This window comes from Artibeus jamaicensis, unplaced genomic scaffold (assembly GCF_021234435.1).
Source record: "Artibeus jamaicensis isolate MK-2021 breed Jamaican fruit bat unplaced genomic scaffold, CSHL_Jam_final contig_1127, whole genome shotgun sequence".
Classification (NCBI taxonomy): domain Eukaryota; kingdom Metazoa; phylum Chordata; class Mammalia; order Chiroptera; family Phyllostomidae; genus Artibeus; species Artibeus jamaicensis.
In genome coordinates, this window is record NW_026521219.1 from 3,835,000 (window position 1) to 3,857,817 (window position 22,818).

The 22,818-nt window shown below is 34.5% G+C and overlaps 1 protein-coding gene across 9 annotated transcripts in view; it reads left to right on the forward strand.

Moving 5' to 3' along the window:
* Positions 1 to 22,818, forward strand: part of SENP6 (SUMO specific peptidase 6) — a 116,910-nt gene that overhangs the window by 21,671 nt on the left and 72,421 nt on the right. For 6 of the 9 annotated variants that reach the window (XR_008391370.1, XR_008391371.1, XM_037132996.2 and 3 more), the window contains exons 2-5: positions 9,109 to 9,202; positions 11,142 to 11,202; positions 21,360 to 21,502; positions 22,690 to 22,794. Coding sequence is in view for 7 of the 9 variants with exons in the window: in XM_037132996.2 (XP_036988891.2) it covers positions 9,109 to 9,202; positions 11,142 to 11,202; positions 21,360 to 21,502; positions 22,690 to 22,794 (403 nt within the window). In the remaining 2 variants the exon portion in view is untranslated. Of the gene's footprint in view, positions 1 to 683; positions 740 to 9,108; positions 9,203 to 11,141; positions 11,203 to 21,359; positions 21,503 to 22,689; positions 22,795 to 22,818 lie in introns of all 9 variants that reach the window. The other 3 variants (XM_053664115.1, XM_053664122.1, XM_053664121.1) reach the window with 2 other exon arrangements.

Genomic DNA, 22,818 nt, shown 5'->3' on the forward strand with positions numbered 1-22,818 from the left:
TTCAAACAGTTTTTTTATCCCTTGCTCTTCTCCTTCTGGCATCCCTACTATATGGATATTATTCTGTTTCATACTGTCTTGCATTTCTCTTAATCCCTCTTCATTCTTTCTGAGTCTCTTTTCCTTTTCTTGCTCTTTTTGGGTGTTTTTTTCTACTTTGTCCCCCAGCTCACTGATCCAGTCTTCTGCTTCATTGATCCTGGTTTTGATGCCTTCTACTGTGTTCTTCAGTTCAGATATAGTATTCTTTTTTAAAAAAATTTATTTATTTTTAGAGAGAGGAGAAGGGAAGGAGAAAGAATGGAAGAGAAATATCAATGTGTGGTTGCCTCTTATGTGTCCTCTACTAGGGACCTGGCCTGCAACCCAGGCATGTGCCCTGACTGGTAATTGAACCACTATCCTTTTGGTTCACTGGCCCACACTCAATCCACTGAGCTACACCAGCCGGGGCTGAGCATTATTATTTAATGTAGTCATTTGTTTTCTTAATGTCTTCTTTTTGTGAGATAAGAAATGCTTTGCTGTTATTGGTCTTTCGTATTGTAACTTCATTTTTTGTTTTATTACCATTTATTTTTTTATGTTTCTTAAGTACATCTAATTGATTATGCTGTTAAAATTCTCCTAACTGTATCAGCATAATAAAATATTGCTTTTTTCCCTTTATCCCCCCACCCCAGTATCCTCTTTCCCTCCAGCAATGCTGAGCCTTACTTCAGGTCCATGGGTCATGCATGTAAGTTCTTTGGCTTCTCCCTTTCCTATACTGTTCTGAACATCCCCCTGTCTATTTTGTGCTTGCCAATGATGCTTCTTAATCCCTGCACCATTTCTCCCACCCACTCCCAGCTGATAACCCTCCAAATGATCCCCATACCTATGATTATGTTCCTGTTCTGGTTGTTTGTGTATTTTCTGTTTTTGTTTAGATTCAGTTGTTGATAGTTGTGAGTTTGTTATTATTTTAATGTTTATACCTTTGATTTTCACCTCATAGTTTTTTCATTGTACCTTAGCTCAAACATTACCTCTTTATGATAATGTTTCCTGTTGGGCCCTGACACTGAGGGGTTCCTGGTTGTTGCAGGACTTGGCTCTGGGCCTTTTAAGGCCTGGCTTTTAGGTGTAGGGCCACTGCTTCTATGGGCTCAGCATTTCTTTAATTTTTATGACAGCAGGCAAGTGCCAGCCAGCTGTTACCACAGCTGTAGTCTGTGGTAACAGAATTTGAACATCTTTTTGTAGTGTATACTTTATGTATTCTTTACCTTAAAAAATATTTTAAAGACTTATTAAATATTTGCAAACCAAATATCTAATATGCAGCTAATATCCAGAATATATATAAAGAACTCTTATAACTAAACACAAAAATCAAATAATCCAACTAAAAAATGGACAAATGACCTAAACACACATTTTTCCGAAGAAGACATACAGATGGTCAACAGATACACTACAAAGGTCTCAGTATCACTGATTGTTAGGAAAATACAAATCAAAACCACAGTGAGATATCACCTCAGGCCTGTTAGATGGCTATCATAAAAAAGACAAGAGATAACAAATACTGGAGAATTTGTGGAGAAAGGGAATGCTGTGTACTGTTGGTGGGATTGCAGACTGGTACAGCTACTGTGGAAGACAGTATAGAGATTCCTCAGGAAATTAAAAATGGATCTACCTTTTGGCTCTGTTGGTTGGATATTGGCATGCAAAGAAGAAGGTCATTAGTTTGATTTCTGGTCCAGGTTGTGGGTTGGTCCCCATGGGGGCATGTGCAAGAGGCAGCTGATTGATTTTTCTTGCATTTATGTTCCATTCTCCTTCTTGTCCCCTCTCTCTAAAAGTAAATAAATAAAATCTTTAAAATTTAAAATAGACCTATCAGGTGATCCAGCAATTCCATTTCTGGAAATATATCTAGAAGAAATAAAAACACTATGTCAAAGATGTATCTGCACCCCCATGTTTATAGCAGCATTATTTAAAATAACCAGGACATGGAAACAACCTGAGTCCATCAACTAGTGAATGTATAAAAATGTAGCATATATACATACGTACATGCATACACACAATGGAATATTTTTCAGCCATAAAAGGAAAGGAAATGTTGGTTTGCTCCATCATCAGTGGACCTTGAGGGCATTACGTTAGATGAAGTAAGTGAGAGAAAAATAAGTATCGTATGGTTTAACTTACATGTAGAATCTTAAAAAAAAAAAATTCATAGAAAAAGATTGGATTTGTGGTTACCAGAGACAGTGGGTAGAGGGTAGAGGGAGGTGGATTTGAATGAAGGTGGTCAAAGGATAGAAACTTTCTGTTACAAATAAGTACTGGGGATATAATGTACAAAATGTTCACTGTGGTTAACTCTCCTATTTAGTATATTTGAAAGGTGTTAAGATAGTATCCTAAGAGTTTTCATCACAAAGGAAAAACCACATTTTTTTCTTTCTTTTTTTGTATCTATCAAACAATGGATGTCAATTGGACTTGTGGTAATCATTTTTCAGTACAGGGTGGGCAAAAGTAGGTAGGCAGTTTGTATGGAAAATAATACAATAATCAATAATAATACAAGAATGAACTGTTTTGTGTAGTCACAACTGTAAGTGTACTTTTGCCCCTTCTGTATATGTAGCTCAAGTTACTGTGCTGAACATTTCGAATTTAAACAGTGCTGAATGGCAATTACATGTCAATAAGACTGTAAAAAACATTACTATTTTTGATCTAACCATGCAAAAGCTTTACTTCTTTATATATATATATATATATATATATATATATATATATATATATAATTGATTATGCTATTACAGTTGTCCCATTTTTTCTCCCTTTCTTTCCCTCGGCCCTGCATACCCACTCCTTTCCACACCCCCCCCTTTAGTTCATGTCCATGGGTCATACATGTAAGTTCTTCGGCTTCTACATTTCCTATACTATTCTTAACCTCCCCCTATTTTCTGCCTACCATTTATGCTATTTATTTTTAGTTCCTTTTCCCCCTCTTTCCCCTTCCCACTCCCCTTCTGATAACCCTCCATGTGATCTCCATTCCTGTGATTCTGTTCCTGTTCTAGTTGTTTGCTTAATTTGTTTTTGTTTTTATTTCAGGTGTGGTTGTTAATAATTGCGAGTTTGTTGTCATTTTACTGTTCATATTTTTTATCTTCTTTTTCTTAGATAAATCTCTTTAACATTTTATATAATAAGGGTTTGGTGATGATGAACTCCTTGAACTTGATCTTATCTGAGAAGTACTTTATCTGCCCTTCCATGCTAAATGATAGCTTTGCTGGATAGAGTAATCTTGGATGTAAGTCCTTGCCTTTCATGACTTGGAATACTTCTTTGGAGTCCCTTCTTGCTCCTTATTTCTTTAAAGACTTTGTTTTAAAGAGCAGTTTTAGGTTTACAGCAAAGTAAAGAGGAAGCTAGAGCAGGAGTGTCCAGCCTTTTGGTGTCTGAGCCACACATTAAATACACAAACAGTAATGAAAACTTATGAGTAAAAAAAAGGTCTGTGCATAATTTTCATGATATCCACCAACACAGTTAAACAAAAAAGTCCTCACATAATAACCCTGACTATGTATCTGCCATTTTGATAATCTTTTAAAATTGTTGAGCAGGGCCCAAGTCAATATCACTAATACAGAAAATGTACATATCTAAGTAATAAAATGTCATTAAAACTTTTTATTATGAGTTTTTTTAATTGTAAAAGTGAAAGAAAATAAGGCAACATAAAATTAGTGAAATGTTCGACATCGTATTTGAGAAACTAGTCCATCAATATCAGGTTTGATAGAAGTAGTTGTAATTCTTAGTGTTTTCAAGGTGTTCATCAGATATTTTGGTTCTGATTTTACTCTAAATGTGTTTCATTCTTGAAAATAGTTGCTCACAAATGTAGGAGTAAGCGATAACATGAATAAGGCATGATTGTAAAGCAAAGGATATTTATTTCTGGGAAGATAAGACCTATAAAAGTCCAGTAAAGAGACATGATCAAAATTTTCTTTTAAATTGAATGTCAGATTGCAGCTCTAATGCATTCCATTTGAAAATTGGCAGGTATCACATTTATGTAGACTGAAAATGGAGTCACAAATATAGCAAAATATTGATTATTTTCCGGAAATCTTTAAATCTTTTCAAATTATTATATCAAAATGAAAGCAGGGCTTCATGTTTTTCACTGTTCACAGGACTCTGTTTTGGCAACATGTCAAAATGCATAAAATTGTTTGCTTTAATTTGAGCTTGTCATAATTTCAGTTTCATTTGGAATAGTGTTACAGTTTGAAACGTGGTATTAATAAGTTGGTTTTCACCTTGAAGCGGTTAAATCCACTAAGAATGCTAAATCTGTAAGCCAGTTTTCATCGTCAAGTTCTGCAACAATTGGTTTTTTGATACCATAAATGACTTGATAACATGTTGCAAATCATAAAACCTTTTCAACATTTGGCCTTGACTTAGCCATGTTATTTCTGAAAAGTAAATGATGTCACCATAGTCAACATTAGTATTTTTAAGGAATTTCTGGAACTGATGATGATTCAATCCCTTGGCTCTTATGAAAATTACAGTCTTGATGATGATTTACATGACGTTATCCATTTTTGAAGCTTTTGTGCATAAATTTTCTTGATATACTATGCAGTGATACTTTATCAAACATGAATTTTGGGCCACAATTGTATTGTCTTCTATTAATTTTACAAGTCCATGTCTTTTACCTACCATCACCAGGGCACTATCAGTAACTATACCAGATGCGTTGACAATGGACAAAGAAAATCGCTTTAACATATTTTTCCCTGCTTCATATAAATCTCTTGGTTTAGTTATCTTTTAATGGCACTAAAGAAACCATTTCTTCAGTGATATTATATTCGTCATCAATACCTCTAATAAAAGTGGCAAATTGAGCCGTATCTGTAGCATCAGTGCTATCTATCATCCATTGCCAAAGCATAAAATTTAAAATTAACAGCTTTATTCTCCAAACTTCTTTTGATAGATTTACCAATTTCTTTAGTCTGCCTAGCTGGTGAGCAAACTGATTTTAGAAATATCCTTTCTTTTTCAGGGCAAATTATACCTATCATGCTTTCTATACATGGCTTAATAAATTCACTATTAGTAAATGGTTTTCATTTTTTGTTATTAAATAAGCTACCACATAATTAGCTTTTACAGTGGACTCTGCCAGAATTGTAACTTTTTGAAAAAATTTTTGTTGAGAAGAGAGACTTTTATGAGTCCCACTGTTTTGTCCTCATCACACAATCCTTCATGTGCATTGAATTTGGCAGCATGTTTTTTGCATGTTTTACCTTTTAAATTATAGTCTTTGAAAACGCACAAATTTCCTACAAATTAAGCATAGTGCCTTAGTATTTACTTGACAAAAAAGTAGTAGTCTGCTTTTTATTGAACAATCTCTCATCCATGATTTTTCTTTTTTATTTGAAATGTAGAAGCCATGCTGGGATTTAAAAAATAATAAGTAAAGGATTTTATTTATTTTATTATTAAAATTAATTAACAGGAAATAGAACGTAGGCTTCCTGGCCACCAATGCTGGGTGAAGCAGAAGGCAGATTGTAAAGCATGGTGGGAGATATGTGAGGAGTTGCTGAGGTGTGATAATCAAATAATCAACCTTTAATAATCAAATAATCATGCTTATCTGATTTCTAAATAACATTAAAGGCTTAATGTTGTGATGGTAGGTTGAAATATTATTGATAATTGCTGCCTTACTAAGTTATCACAAGTACATGTAATGTTTTGATGGTGTGAATGTACTGTCTGTGCTTGGAAGATAACACATTGGAAGCTACATACTTCTGTAAAACTGAAGCCATGCATGCACACAGATAGTGAGAGCAAATGCACATTTATTTTACGTGACATTGTGACATGTAATCACAAAAAAATCTCATTGTTTTAAGTAAATTTACAATTTTGTGTTGGGCCGCATTTGTAGCCATCCTGGGCCACATGTGGCCTGTAGGCTGCAGGTTGGACACCCTTAGTATAGAGAGTTCCCACATACCCCCTATCTTTACATGTGCATAACCTCCACCAGTGTCACAATCCCTGCCACAGTGGTACATTTGTTGTAAGTGATAAACCTACATTGGTACATCATAATCACCCAAAGTCCTTAGTTTCCATTATGGTTCATGCTTAGTGTTCTAGAGTCTATGCATTTGGACAAATGAATGCTAACATGTATCATTCTGGTATCAGAGTATTTTCACTGCCATAAACATCTGTGCTCTACCTATTCATCCTGCAGCTCCTCCCTACCTCCATCTCACCCATGTAAACTGCTGATGTTTTTTCTGTCTCCATAGTTTTTCCTTTTTCAGAATGTATATACGATTAGCCCTCCATATCTGCAGGTTTTGCATCCACAATTTCAACCACCATGGATTGAAAATATTCGGGGGAAAAAAGTTGCCTTGTTGTTGATATGTACTATGTGGTTAGACCTACCATGGTTGTGTCTGAACATGCACAAACTTTTCTTGTCATTATTTCCTAAGCAACACAGTATAACAACTACTTACAAAGGTAGTATTTATATTATATTAGGTATTATTATATGACCTAAAGACCATTTAAAGTATATGGGAGGATTATGTGTAGGTATTATGCAAATACCTCATTTTGGCCCTGGTCAGATAGCTCAGTTGGTTGGAGCATCATCCCTGATAAACCAGGGATGTGGATTCAGTATTCTGTGAGGCACATACAAGAATCAGCCATTGAATGCATAAATAAGTGGAACAACTAAATGATGTTTCTCTCTCTCAATTAAAAAAAAAAGCACCTCCTTGCTTTCTGGTACTATAAAATACTCTGGGCTTGTCTTGTATTTTTCCTTCTTCCTCCTTAGAGTCAGTTATTTCTTTTGGGAGCCCTGATTCCTTACATTGGAGAATGCTATAGAAAGCAAGATTTGGTTATAGGTATACTTGTTGCTACTTGTTTATCACTGCTGCTAGACCTCAGAGGACAGAGTCTTAGCTCTGTATACTACTATGATATAATACATATCTATATTTGTGTCTTTATTTGCATATAATTAGTGAATATGAGCTCCTAGTGATATCTCTTACTCTGATGAACTCTATTTTTTCTAGATATTCTCTCTTGCTTATTTGTAACTTCTTTCTCTCACGGGGAGAAACCTTGCTCCCATTTAATAAGAAAAGATTTATATCTGATTGCATTAGTCTTTTTTTTGCCTTTACAAACATTTTCTTATTTTGGTAAAATATGCATAACATTGAATTTACCATATTAACCATATTTAGGTGTACAGTTGTGGATTGCCATTGTGTTTATAATGTTGTGCAGTCATCTTCACTGTCCGTTTCCAGAACTTTTTCATCATTCCAAACAAAAACTGAACCCATTAAAACATAACTCTCCATTTTATTCTCCCTCTAGCTGCTGCTGTTCTACTTTGCCTATTATCAGTATCTTATATATAGAGTGGAATCATACAACATTTGACTTTCTGTGCTGGATTATTTTAGTTAGCATAATGTTTTCAAGGTTTATCCATGTTGTAGTATGTATCAGAATTTTACTCCTTTATGGCTGAATAGTGTGTGTGTGTGTGTGTGTGTGTGTGTACAGAGCACGTTTTGTTGATCCATTCATTTGTTGATGGATGTTTGGGTTGTTTCCACCTGGCTTTGTGAATAATGCTTCTGTAGCATTGGTGTACAAGTAAGTATCAGAGTTCATGCCCTTAGTTACTTTGGGTATATACCTCGAAGTTGGATTTGATGGGTCATAGGGTAATTTGATATTTAGCTTTTTGAAGAACTAACAAACTTTTTCCACAGTAGCTCCAGCATTTTACATTTCCACCAGCAGTGCATGAGAGTTTCAATTTCTCCACATCCTTGTCAATAGTTATTTTCTGTTTTTTTAAAATGGCTATTCTGATGGGTGTGAACTAGTCTCATTATAGTTTTGATTTGCATTTCCTTTATTTCTAGTGATATTGAGCACCTTTTCTTGTGAGACTTAAATATGGGCTTTTCTGGGCCATGTAAGTTATGAAACTTCTGGTCCCCAAACTGAGTAATTGTGAGCTTAATAGTTGAGAATTCCCTAACCATGATGTGGGTATACTTTGTCTTTGTTTGAATCCAAACATCCGTAGCCAACAGCAAGACATCATTATTATTCCCATGATTGATTTCTTAAGTGAGTTTCTTTTTTTCCCCCCTAGTTCACTCAAGTGAAGTGTTGCCCTTCAGGCGTTCTGGTCTTCAGTCTGACCTCTCATCTTGCTGTGACCCCAGACTTGATCTTAAAAAAGAGGCTCTAACTGTAATCGAACAGCCATGAAAAAATAATATAAAACAAGACTAGGCTCTAGGCCATCAGGTGTTTGTTGCATAGCTTCAAATGACAGCTTTAGAATTTTATGTCATTTGTCACATGGCTTCAAATGACAACTTCATAACTCTTCTGATATCCACTTTCCAATGAACAGTTTCATGGAATTTCAGCCATGTACTCGTAAAATTTTTAAAACTTATAATGTAGATGTTTGGTGTTCTGTAATAGAGTTTTGGTTTTGTTGTTAACAAATCAAGTTCATTATAATGCCAACACAGAAATCTTTGATTTCTTTCTCTTCTATTAAAAGGCAGAGGTGATGGAGGTAAAGAAAAGGTTAGTGATATGGATATGGTTCTCATAAATAAGGTCAGCAAACTTACAGGCACTAATTTCTAGAATCAGGAATGAGTCATGGAGATACAGGGTTGATTTTTAAAGATATTTTATACATATCCATATGTCCCCCATTTTTATTATATTGTACTAATTTGAACTTCTTTCTCTAGCAAATTCATACATATGCATGACTGTAAATTAGCAGAAACATATTTTAATGTGTTCTTTTTGTCTTTAGAGGAAATGAGGTGTTTATAAGAAATAAAGGCAAGCAAAATCTAGACTAAGCAAAGAGGGTGGGGAATGCTCAATTTTATTTTATATTTAATAACTCTTTTAATGAATACTTACCTCTTTTTATTTCAGCTTTGAGTAGATCAGAATCTAAGAGACATGGAGGTTTTAAAAATAATTGGAGCTTTGACCATGGAGAAGAAAGTGAAGGAGATACAGAAAAAGAGTAAGATTTTTTGCCCCTCAGATATTTTATAAGAATGAAACTTCTTGTTAGAAAATCAATTTATATTCCATATCAGTATTTTTAAGAGTATGGTATTCTTAAGAAAATACTGAGCTGTTTTACAGTAGCATTAAGGAAAGAAAAAGCAATTATCTATTGGTAAATAATTTTGCTGTTTTATTTCTCCATCTTTTGAAATGTATAGCTATATGCATGTAATACAAGTAACCGTATGATTGAATATCAACCACACTGCAGATTTCCAACTAAACAAATTGTTCTTTATTAAAAAAATAAACACGGTGATTTGCAAGGCCACCATTTATCAGTAAGTAAACCCATATTAAGACCTCAGAATTTCATACAAAGTTCAAGTCCTGGAGTAACTTTCTTTCCAATTATGCACTGCCCCTACCACCACACCGATCTTAAGATCAGATTACCACCAGGGGAGGCAGAAACACTATAAATGATAAACACAGGTGTTGACCCAGACAGAAGTTAAAGTGTTCATTACAGTTGTTAGTGTACTAGGAATTACTTTTGTGAAAAATCTTAAATAATGGATTCAATAGAACCTTTTACATTGCGCAGGGTTTGTATTAGAAATTCAGCATTGCTATTAGTTTCTTGGCTTATTGATATGGTTTTCCCCCTAACCAGAACAATTAGCAAATTTAGAGAAACACAAATATATACACTCAGTTCTTCCAAAACTGTAAATATGTTTTAGAAATTTTACACAAGAAGTCATCCAGTGTATACCTGCTAAATATTGTAGGTGCTTCACTTCTATCTGGGCAACAGCTCCATTTGTCATTACTGCTTTATGTGCCTTCACCTATGAGATACTGAACTGGAGAAAGGTTCTATATCAAGGAGAGATTATAACTGGGAAGTTTCTCACTTAAAATTGGTATAATATGGTCCTTTATTTCCTTTTTTTAAATTTAAAATAATTTGTTACATTTAGTACCTATGAAGTTTAGAAAAATTTGAATTAAATCTGAAATTAAGATGAATAGAAAGTATACCCCCTTTTAAACATTTTTGTAAAATATTTGGAATTTTTAGCATTAAAAAAGCTGACATATATAAACAGTAATGAAACAGACATTTTACATTTTTATCATAAATAGGATTTTACTAAAAATAGCTTAGAGTTGTTTTCAGAAGGTGTATTTTTTAAGTTGCTTTGTTAGAAGATTTGTTATGGGTATGTAAAAAAATTGTGTTTTAAGGGGCTACCTGCCTTGTATGCTTTATGAATCATACTTTGGTTCATTATTTATAATTGAATACTTAGGGGCTTTAGCTTTTGAACATGTTGAGGTTAAAATGAACTTTTTATTAATAGATGTGTCAGTCTAGTCTTTTAGAATCTCAGGCCAGTGATTCTCAGTAAAGGATCGGTAATTCCTTCAAAGTAGTAGATGTATAACTGTTTTACTGTGGTAGTACTATTGAAATAACTTCTTTTCATTGGCTAAAATTTTCTTACCAGTTTGTTTCTTCTCTACTTGTTTCTCTGTCCTTCCCCACTAATTATAAATATAAGACAGAAAGTAAAAATGAGTGACCATATGAAATGCATGTATAAGAAAATCAATATTGTCTTCATTTATGGCAGGAATCAACAAATGATGACTTGTGAGCCTCATCTGGCCCACTACTAGATTTTTGTTCATCGTTTTAATAGACTATGGCCATACATATAATCTATGGCAGATATTATACTACAATGGCAAAGATGAGTAGTTGTTATAGAGACTGTATGGCCTGCAAAGGCTAAAATATTTTCTTTATGACCCTTTACAAAAAAGTTTGCTGGTCCTTGAATTATTGTATTAGGTGAGCAAAGAGGATAAAACCTCTGAATGTAATGTATGGGTTATAATTGCCACTTACGGTTATTTTTCCCCCCTTATTTTTTATGTAGTGAGGCAAATCTACTCAGTGTAGATGAAGATGGGGATTCTGCAACCTCAAAAGGAAAAAAGGCAAGTGTTGCTTTTTTTAATTTTAAAAATGTTTTGAGGTTAAATACTTAAAAATGAATATATCAAAAGAAAATGTTAACGTTTTTAAATGGTAAGTCCCAGCCACTCTCTTTCCTATCCCAGAGGCAAACGGTGTTCCCAGTTTCTTATTTATCCCATCAGATATTGTATATTTAAAACAAAAATATATATTCTTATCTTAACCCCTTATACTTAAACATTTGGTAGTATCCTACCCACTTTTTCTAATTTTCTAAAAATTAATATATCTGGAAATCATCTATGAGAGTTTATTAAGAGTACTTTCATTTTTTTCAAAGGATATTTTATTTTATGATGCATAATTATTATCCAATACCCCCTAATTTATGATGTTATCAATTATTTCTCCCTAAAATAATGTTAAGTAAATTAGCCCTCTCTGTGGGTTATTTTGCACACATACAAGTATATGTGTAGGAATATAGACGTAAAGCTGCTGTATCAGTACAGATCCATTTCTCATTTTGTTACACTTGATGGACAGTTTTATCATCAATGTCAGAGTTCCCATTTCCTTAAGCTTTGATTACAGTGAAAAATAGTATCTCAATGTAGTCTTACTGTGCATTTCTTTTATTTTGAGTGAGGTTGAACACATTTCCTATGTGTATAATTCATTTCTTTTTGATAACTCAGTTAATATCTTTTGCTGATTTTTCTATTTGGTCTTTAAAATATTATTAATTCATAGGAATTCTGTTCATACTGAGTCTGAGATACACATTTTTTTCACATTTGAAATCTTTGAACTCTAGATGCATATTATAATTTCATGACAAGGTTTAGTTTGCAAAAATATTTTGCAAATACTTTGCACTACAATAATGATGAATTCATTTATAACAATTTATTAGATTTGATGAAATACTGTTTTTTTTGGGAGACATTGGCTTGTTGCTTTGATGCTAGTTGCTAATATTTTTTTAAGTATATTTTATTGATTAGGTTATTACAGTTTTCCCAATTTTTGCCCCTTTATCCTTTCTCTACCCTGCACTCCCCAACCCTCCAGCATTCCCCCCGCCTTAGTTCATGTCCATGGGTCATACATATAAGTTCTTTGAGTTCTCTGTTTCCTATATAATTTCTGACCTCTCCCCATCTATTAATGCCTACAAATTATGCTTCTTCTTTCCTGTAACCCCCCATTCCTCCCTTCCATCTCCCCACTGAAAAACCTTCATATGATAGCCATCTCTCTGATTCTGTTCCTGTTCTAGTTGTTTGCGTAGTTTTTGTTTTTGTTGTTTTTCTTTTATTTTTTTAGTTTATTTAGTTTATTTGTTGATAGTTGTGAGTTTTGTCATTTTACTGTTCATATTTTTTTATCTTCAATTTCTTAGATAAGTCTTTTTAACATATAATGAATGATGGCTTGGTGATGATGAACTCCTTTAACTTGAACTTATCTGGGAAGTACTTTATTTGCCCTTCCATTCTAAATGAAAGCTTTGCTGGATAGAGTAATCTTGGATGTAGGTCCTTGCCTTTCATGACTTCAAATACTTCTTTCCAGCCCCTTCTTGTCTGTAAGGTTTCTTTCGAGAAATTGTCTGATAGCCTTATGAGCACTCCTTTGTAGGTAACTGTCTCTTTTCCTCTTGCAGCTTTTACAATTGTCTCTTTGTCTTTAATCTTGGGTAACTTAATGATAATGTGCCTTGGTGTGTTCCTCTTTGGGTCCAACTTCTTTGGGACTCCCTGGGCTTCTTGAAAGTCGATTTTCTTTGCCAGTTTGGGGAAGTTTTCCTTCATTATTCGTTCAAATAAGTTTTCAGTTTCTTGCTGTTGTTCTCCTTCTGGCACCCCTATAATTCAGATACTGGAATGTTTCAAGTTGTCCCAGAGGTTCAAACATTTCTCCTCATTTTTTTGAATTCTTGTTTCTTCATTCTGTTCTAATTGGATATTTATTTTTTTCTTTTGTTCCAAATTGTTGCTTTGAGTCCTGGTTTCCTTCCTATCACTTGTTTCCTTGAATGTTTTGCTTTATTTCATTTTGGGTATCTTTCATTTGTTCTTTCATTGTACCACCAAGCTTAATCAGTTCTGTGAGCATTTTGATTACCAGGGCTTTAAATTCTCCATCAGATAGCTTGGTTATCTTCTCATTGCTTAGCTCTCTTTCTGAAGTTTTGATCTTTTCTTTCATTTGGGCCCCATTTCTTTGTCTTGGGGCACCTGTTAAGTTGTAAGGGGTCAGGGCCTTAGGTATTCACCAGGGTGGGGCAACCTTCCTGGCTGTGCTGCTTTGCTGCCTGTGGGGGTGGGGTCAGAGAGGGAACAATGCAGCTCACCTGCTGGGCTCTAACGCACTTTCCTACAAACTGTCTAGTATGAGACTGGGAGTTTCTTCCACCAAGGCCACCGTAGTCCACAGTCAGCTGAGTGTAAGTTTCCTGTTCAGTCAGCACCAACTGCCTGGGGGCAACCAGCCCAGCCCATGGGGTCAGCTACTGTTCTAAGTGGCAAGGCAGCTCCACCTGCAGGTTCTCAGGCATCTCCGCCTGTAGGTTCCTTGGCCATCTGCTGCCTTGCCTTACTGGTCTGGTTGTTCTGATTGATTTTTTCTTTAATTCCTTGGTTGTCGTTGTTCCGTGCAGTTTGATTTTTTGGCACTTCTGATTGTTTATTGATTTTAGATCGGTTGTTATCCTCCTTTTGGTTGTGCAAGTAAGTGAGGGGTTTCTACCTATGCCTTCATCTTGACCAGAACTCTCATTGTGCCTCTTTAGAATCTATCTCAGTCATCAGCCATTATCTTTGTGGATGTTTCCTTTCCACATTATTCTTCCCAGAACTTTTATCCACCATATTAAGGCCATCGTTTTTCTTTCCAAAATCTGTATTTTATATATAAAAGTAAAAAGAAAGGATAACAGGAGATCCCTATACAACATTCTTAAGTAATTTCTTCAGATGTATCTTCTAACTCACTTTTATCTTCAGCTTTATCTAACCTACAGTTTAATCTGTCCATTTATATATTTAAAAACATTTCAATGATATTTTTGTAGAACTTCTATTGATTCTTTCAAAAATTTCTGTATTTTCCAAAAACAGTTCTTTCTTTACTGTTTCCCTTTTTGTTTTAAGAATATAAATGTTTTTAATATGCATTTTAATGTCTCTAATGATTTAGTTTATTATTTTAGGTTATCTTATTTGAAGTTCTTAGTTAATTTGCTGAGTACTTGGTTTTTAGTTAAATTGACTACATGATATTTGGTGTTGGAAGATACCACATACTGATACTGGGTTGGCAAAAAAATTCATTTAGTTTTTCCTGTACAATGGCTTTAGTGGTGCTTAATTGTCTTGAACTTTGTTTGAAACAATTTTGTTAAGAGTGTATTGACAGCTGTCATATCACTGTGCATTTTAAAAAACATCAAAATTAGTGAATTTTTGTGTAGCCATTTTAATACTGAATGGAAGAACATACACAGTATTTTCAGTGTATTATGCTTTATTATTTCAAGAAAGGTGAAAATGAAGCTTAAAAGCAAAAAAAGATTTGTGCAGTACATGGAGAAAGTGCTATGACTAATGGAACATGACCCTAGAGGTACAGTTTGCCAGGAACATGTCAAAAGTGGTTTGCGAAGTTTCTTGATATTATTGACATTTTCGCCAAATAGTTTTTTCTCTGGGGCTATTTTGTGCATTGGAAGATGTTTAGCAGCACCCCTGGCCTCTCTACCCACTAAAATCCAATAGTGAGAGATAGCCAACATACTCAGAATATACAAATCAATAAAGTAGTTATTGAAAATGAAATATGTATCTTTTATTTTGTATAAAAAAACTGAACAGACTTTTTGGCCAACCCAGTAATTTTTGCACATTTAGCTGTCCTGATGACTATTTATTCATTAAGCAAATATATATTGAGCGAAGTGTTTTAAATACTAGGGAGGAAAACAGACAAGTTTCTTGTTCCCGTGGAGCTTAAATTCTAGTAACTGGCTATGATCTTTAGTTGCTTAATAATTAATGTTATAATACAGGGGTTGGCAAAACAAAGCCTCACAGACCAAATCCAGCCTATTGTCTATAGTCTATGAACTAGAATAGTTTTCACATTTTTAAATGGCTAAATCAAAAGAATACTATTTCATGACATTATTTCACTATTTCACGACATGAAAATTATATGAAATTCAGAGTTGTGTTCTTAAATAAACTTTTATTGGAAAACAGCTATGCTCATTTGTTTATGTATTGTCTTTGACTGCTTTTGTGTCACAAGATAAGAGTCAAATAGTTTTTTTAAATGTTTTTTTTTCCATTACCTTTTTAAAAAAGATTTTATTTATTTATTTTTGGAGAGAGGGGAAGGGAAGGAGAATAAGACAGAGAGAAACATCGATGTGCGAGAAAAACCTTGACTAGTTGCCTCTCACATGCCTCCAGTTGGGGACCTGGCCTATATAACCCAGACATGTGCCTTGATGGGGAACCAAATTGTCAATATTTTGGTTTGCAGGCCAAAACTTAATCCACCGAGCCACTGTATCCTGGGCTCCATTACCGTTTATCCCCCTTATATCCCCTGGAGTTTGAGTAGTTTTGACAGAACCTGTATGTCCCTAAAGCCTAACATATTTGTTATCTGACCCTAGAAGAACAGTTTTCCAGTTCCCTGTACTGTTGTTTATACTGTGCAAATGTGTCATGTATAGAGTGATATTAGAGAAACATAGCTTTTTTGGATGGGGGCATATAGAGTAAACAGAATATCAGACTCTTTGCCAGCTAAAACTGTTCACTTTTTAAGGTGGTTTCAACCACCTTAAAAGAGTTATGAGACTATATAATACACATAGCACATGGCACCAGGAAGTCCTCCATGAATAACTACATAATCATTATCAAATGCAGTGTTAATGAACCTGTATAACTGTATTCCTGTGTAAATTATGATGTGTTTATAGTTGCTTACCTCATGTCAGTAAGACCCATGATATAGTTAGTTTTGTAACCATGTGATGATTTTGTGCTAATCCATCTGTCCATAGTAGTTCTCGTTTGCATTAGCTAGAAAATTGTCTTAGGCCACTAATGAGGGGACAAAGAATAGGGAAACCTCCAGAGAAAATAGTATCTTGACTTTTGTAGTTATAGTGCTCTAATTTGTGACATAGTCAACCATAAATGGCTCAATTTTATCATTTTATACCTTATTTTCCCCAGAATTTGATATGGATAACTAAGATCACAAATAAAATGAGAAAAATAAAAATTATTAATTAGGCAGAGAGAAGTAGATGTGCCAGGCATCTAATGTAATTTTTGTTGTAATTTAATTCAACAGTTAGCTCTATTTGTGTGAAAAGAGAATCTTTTACAAATTTACATCTTGTGATTCTCCTATGGAGTGGTTGTTTTTTTTCCTTGGAGCCACCGTCTAAGTATAACAGGCGGTAGGGAATGTTTTCTAAGGAAATTTGACAATATAATAAATGTTTTTCATGAGATACAGCTATCTGACAAAGCTAGAAGTACTGGTTGTTGCTGATTGAAATGGATATAGCTTTTGATAGTAACCAACTTCTAGGCACAGAATTGAGAAATTTAAGAATTCAACTTATATAGATCTAATTGCTTTAATGATGGGCTTTAGATTGTCTGTTGCTATACCAAAATGCTTTCTCAAAAGAAAAATTGAAAATGTATAAGCACTTAATCAGTAAGATGGTTGAATTAGCTGAGTTATATGCTTATACTTGTATATTGGGTGAGATAATTTTAGTTTAAACAATTCTTAAGAGGATTACCTTTCTACATTTTTATTAAGGAATTTTTAGTATAGTTCTTTTGATTTTTGAGATGTTCTGTATCCTAATGATCTTGAGTTATTTTTTAAAATAACATTGCTTGTTTTTACCTCTCCTTAACGATCAATATTTATATTTCTACAAACAACACTATAAAAACTCATACAGTGTTATATGAGAAATCATAGAGTTTGGAATCATATCAGTCATTTTTTAATTTAAATTTTATTTTTCAATTACAGTTTACATTCAGTATTTGTATTAGTTTCAGGTGTACAGCACAGTAGTTAGACAATCATGTACCTCACAGAGTGTTCCCCCTGATATTTCCAGTACCCATTTGACTTCATAGATAGTTATTGAAATATTATTGACTATGTACCCTATGTGTATTTTATAGGAGCCAAATCAGTCTTAGTTCAAATCCATTTAACTAGTTTGGAGAAGTTTCCTTGATTTTTAAGTTCACTCTTCATAACATAGGGATAGGGCTTCAGTAAAGTTTAAATGACATGTGGTAGATTTTGTTGAGAAAAAAACAGAAACTGAAGTGTGAAATTTGGGTGTATTAATCATGTCATTCAGTAGCATCAAGCAATGGATCTGATGTTTCACGTATAATTGTTGAATCCCATTCTAAAGAACTACTGAAATGTATAAAATATGGAGATTAAATGATATTAATTATAAAGTACTTAGCATAATGCCTATTCATAGCAAGCATTCAATAAATAGTAGTTGTGATCAACTATGTACAGGAATGAAATTACCATATTTTGCCATGTATAAATGGGCACTTTTTGCTTGAATTTTTTAGGGTAATGTAAGGATGTACCAGACATCTAATGGGTATAATGACTATATGCCATGGGTATAAAAATGGGCATAATAATCCTGTTTATAATGTGCATAAACATGTGGGTGCACATTATATATGGGAGAGCATTATACATGGCAAAATATGGTCAGTTTGTAATGGAAACTTTTTGCTTGTAAGGTGTTTAACATGATATATATGATATCATGATATATGAGGTCTGTCCAGAAAGTATCCAGCCATGTAATTAGAAAAATAGAGACATTGAAAAAGATACAAGGAACATTGTACATAGGACAATGATGCCTTAGTCCCCTTCAGAGTAGGTACCTTGGGACCTCACGCAGTTCTCCCAGTCACTATAAGCTGCCTTGTCATATTTTCCTGAATCTCATCGAGGCTCTGAAATCTCTACCCTTTTGGTGATTTTAATTTTGGGAAAAGCCAGAATTGCAGGTCACTAAATCTGGGATGTGGCAGGGCTGTCACCTGGTTGATACAATGTTTCACCAAAAAATTGCATTAGACATGATGAATATGTAGGTGCATTGTTTTGATGAAGCTGCCAATCACCCAGTTGTCCATAGCTGCGGCCTTCTGAATCATCTGAGTAGTTTCTGCAGAGGAATGTTCAAGTTTAATTCAAATTTGATGCAGATTTGTTGCTGTACTCACTGTCATTTTGAATGTGATGGCCACATAGTACCCATGCCCACTCAATGGCATCTACTGTCCCCCCTGACTAGTACATTGAAGTTGTCATTCATACGTGCTCATTCCAGTCCACTCTCCTTGGCTGCCAGATTACATTGATATCACGCAAATCATTCTTGCCATATTAACAATGGCTGGACTTTTCCCAGACAGGCCTTGTATATCAAAATCACTTAGAGCCATGGCTCTTCAACATTAGTGTATATCAGAATCACCTGGAAGGTTCTAGCAACAAATGCTTCACTGTACCCTTAGTTTCTGATTTTGGAAGTCTGGAGTGGGTCCAGATCATTTGTATTTTAAAGTGTTCCCAGGTGATGTAGATGTTGCTTATCTAGCAACCACATTTTAAGAAACATTTACTTAAGTCATTAAAAAAAATAATGAGGGAAGAGGCATACATAAAAATGACTGGATAGGCTTAATTTTTTGTGGCTGAATGCAGCTTAATGACCAACTGTTTATGATAAAATAATTTATGGTCTTTCTAATTGAAGGTATATGTGTTTTTAATTGAATAAGACTGTTACTGAAATCCTATTTGTGCATTCCAAAAATAGGCCATTTGTATATGTGTTATATGTTTTGGTAAACATGAGATAACCCCATGATTACAAGGAAAGTTGAGTGGCTGGAAAGAGACAACAAGCCTATTTGATTTCTAAATCATTATCTCTCCACAATAACACTATATTTCCTCTAAAAAATGCAGAAGTGGTTGTATTTTTTACTAGTGGAAATGAAAGAGTATGATAATCCCATTATTTTTATCCCCCATTGTCGTGTTCCTATTTTTAGTTTTTTCCCTTAGATTGATGGGCCTGTTTATGCACGGTAGCTATTGCATATGAAAAATCAGAGATAATTTGAGGCCTAGAACAGCATTATCTTTGTCTAGGGGGGATATATGTTTACTTCTGGCTAATAACTAGGACTAGTAGCATTCTCAAATGTCCTCTTGTCAGCAGCATCAGTATCACTTGTGCTCTTGTTTGAAATGCAAGTTCTCAGGGCCATCCCAGACCTGCTCATTCAGAATATACTGTAAGGGTCAGACACTGCAGTTTGTTTTAACAAACCATCCGGGTTACTCTGATGTACTCAAAATTTGAACCAGCTTATTCTGATTTACTCTTAATTGAATTGGAGGTTGAGATAATTGTAAGCTGGATTTCACTCTGTGAGAGGACAGTTCTAATTCACCCTTATTCATGGACTGTAGTCCTAATCCAGATTTTGATCTGGTTACACGGTCCTTCATATTTGGTAGGTCTTGAACTCCACTTTTTGCCTCCTTAGCTCTGAATCTGTTGGAAGTTCAGTATAGTTTCTCAGCCTTTCAGCTGCATCTTTGGGATCAAAAGGTGCCTTTGGAAAAGTATGACTCTGGGCTCAGATTTCTGAGTTTTCTTAATACTTCACTCCCTTGGTAGCCCTCAGATGCCTGAACACCCATTTTTCTTTTTAAATTTGTAGTTTGTCCAGCTTTTCTAGTTGTTTTCAGAGACTAGAGGGAAGATTGATCTGCATTACCTAATACGCCAGTAATTACCAGAAGTGAAGGAGTCTGAAGTACATGGCTCTAAAAGATTAGGAGGTAAAGACATGTCTCAAGAAGCAGAACATGATAAGCAGCATGTCAAAAATTGGTGTTTTTGGAATTTTGTAATGTAGATATACCTAAAAACAAGGATGGTGCTGGCACAGCGAGCTTTCTTTTTCGGACTTTTTTTGTGGCAAGTGTTAGGTTTCTATAGAGATAAGATAAGTGGGAGGGGGAAGAGAGACAAGTTGCTGTCTTATGACTATATTTTCTTACAAAAGAATAAAAAAGAAAATAAAATAATACACTGTTGTTTCAAAAATATAATTAAAGGATATAAGAATGATTTTTAAAATCTTGTTTTGGGTAAATTATCACTAAGAACTGAGGTCCTTTGTCCTGAGTCTGAAAGCAGCTTTTAACTTTTTTGTGCAATGAATGTAATAAAAGTAGGTTTCTTTTAGAAGAGCTTTCCAAGTAATGGGCCATTCTGTAGTCATACTGTGACCTACCTAAAGTGCTTGTTATTGATACATTTATATTATCATATACAACGATGAAAGTATGAAGAAGACATCATGGTTTCTGTGTTCATATAGAAACTTCCATGCTAAGACCAAAGTCATTGTAGTTGAAATGATAACTTACTCTATATTTGGCTGTACTGCCCTAGAGATAGCAGCAAGGCCTGTTAAGCAGGGGAGATGTTTGTTTTTTACTCTTGATGAAGAGCTATCCTAAGATCATGTACCTTCATCCCTTATGCTTTTCTTTTAAGATCTTTTATTTATTTTTAGAGAGAGGAAGGGAGGGAGAAAGAAAGGGAGAGAAACATCAATATGTGGTTGCCTCTCGCATGCCGCCCCCCCCCCCCCAGGACCTGGCCTGCAACCCAGGCATATGCCCTAGATTGGGAATCAAACCAGTGACCCTTTGGTTCACAGGCTGGCACTCAATCCACTGAGCCATACCAGCCAGGGCATCCCTTGTGTTTTTGTCTCTTCATTTTCTCAAATATCTTTAGAGATATTTAAATGAAAAGAAAATAATATCATAAGTACCCATCCTCCTATGTATTTGTGTTGTACATAGGGAAAAAGTATTACAGTTTAGTTACTCTTGGATTTATGCCACTGCCATCCTTTCCATTCCTCCTTAATTTTTACTACCCTCTTCATAAATGGATTTTCAAGTAGTTGTTGATAAATGATCATATTATAGTATTTGTTGTTTCTGTAACATTTGTGGATTTTTTTTCCAGTTAAATCGTCAGTCTGAAATTGCTGCTACTGGTTCTGGTGATTCCTGGAAGACATATGCAAGACGAAACAAGACTGAAAATCTAAAACCTTTAAAAGGCAACCCAATTGGACTTAACATGTTGAGCAACAAAAAAAAACTGAGGTATAGACACTTCACCACACATTCCTACAGAAAATGTAAAGGCTTTGACACTAAAACTATCTTTGTGGCCAGTTGGCCCAACCTATACCTTTATTTTCACGTCTTGTCAGTAGGGCCAAGTAGAGTAGTCCCAGTATGTGAATTTTGATTCTTAGGAATGGAGTTATTTACAGTGATTTCTTGGTTATAAATAAAAATATTGCAAGAAAATTTTCAGTAGACTAAGATTTATAAGATGAACTTGCTTTCATGTAGTTTGTAAAATCTCAGTCATGATATTAGAAGTAGGAGTCATTGTTGGGTAGATAGTCGTGTTTTATTTAGGGGAGTCTTGTCTGTATTATCTCAATAAGTTTTGTTTTTTTTACTTAAAAAATTTTTTTATTTCTCTTTTAGATACAACTCAGTCTTTCTTAGTGGTTGTCATAGTGAACCACTGTTACTGACATGATTGGGCACCTCCCAGAAATACCGCTGAAAATCACTATTTCATTTCTGCTGTGTCAATTTACAGACAGACAATTGAGCTTTATAAAGTCTAAGTAACTTTTGAGTCAGTGGGAGAGTCAGAAGTAGAATTTAGGACTCATTATTATTTTTTTATAATTAACATTTTAATTTTGGCATGTAAGAAAACTAGTATTTATAGTTTAAAAACTTAAAGAAAAATATTTTATTTATTTATCTTTAGAGGGGAAGGGAAGGAGAGAGGGAGAGAAACATCAGTATATGGTTGCCTCTCGTGCATCCCCTGCTGGGAACTGGCCTGCATCCCAGGCATGTGCCCTGACTGGGAATCGAACCACAGTCCTTTGGTTTGCAGGTCAGCGCTCAATCCACTGAGCTATGCCAGCCAGGGCTTAAAAACTTGTTATAAATAGCCTCTAAATAGAAAAAGTGAAAACATATTTGAATTAATTTATCAGAAGTCTTACAGTACAAAGCATTCTTTTAGGATTCCTGATTTCTGTTTTAGTATTTTACTCTTTATCTTCTTTCATGAACTGTATTGGAAACATTCAGAGACAAATTCAGAAAGTGGAGAACTCCTAATGGACAATTTAACATGGCCAATTGGGTTTACCTATAAATTTTTTAAGTGTTTTTGTTTGTGTGCTCAGATTTTAAAGGATTTATTTTGCACATGTGTATGCAATTTTTTCTTACTTTGTTTCTTGAATTTGCAGTGAAAATACATTAAATGCATCATTATGTTCTGGAACTGTCATTGATGGTAGACGTTTTCATCATGCTAATGCACAGATACCAACAGTAAAAACAGCAGCTCAAAGGTAAGGATTCTGTTGCCTTTGTTT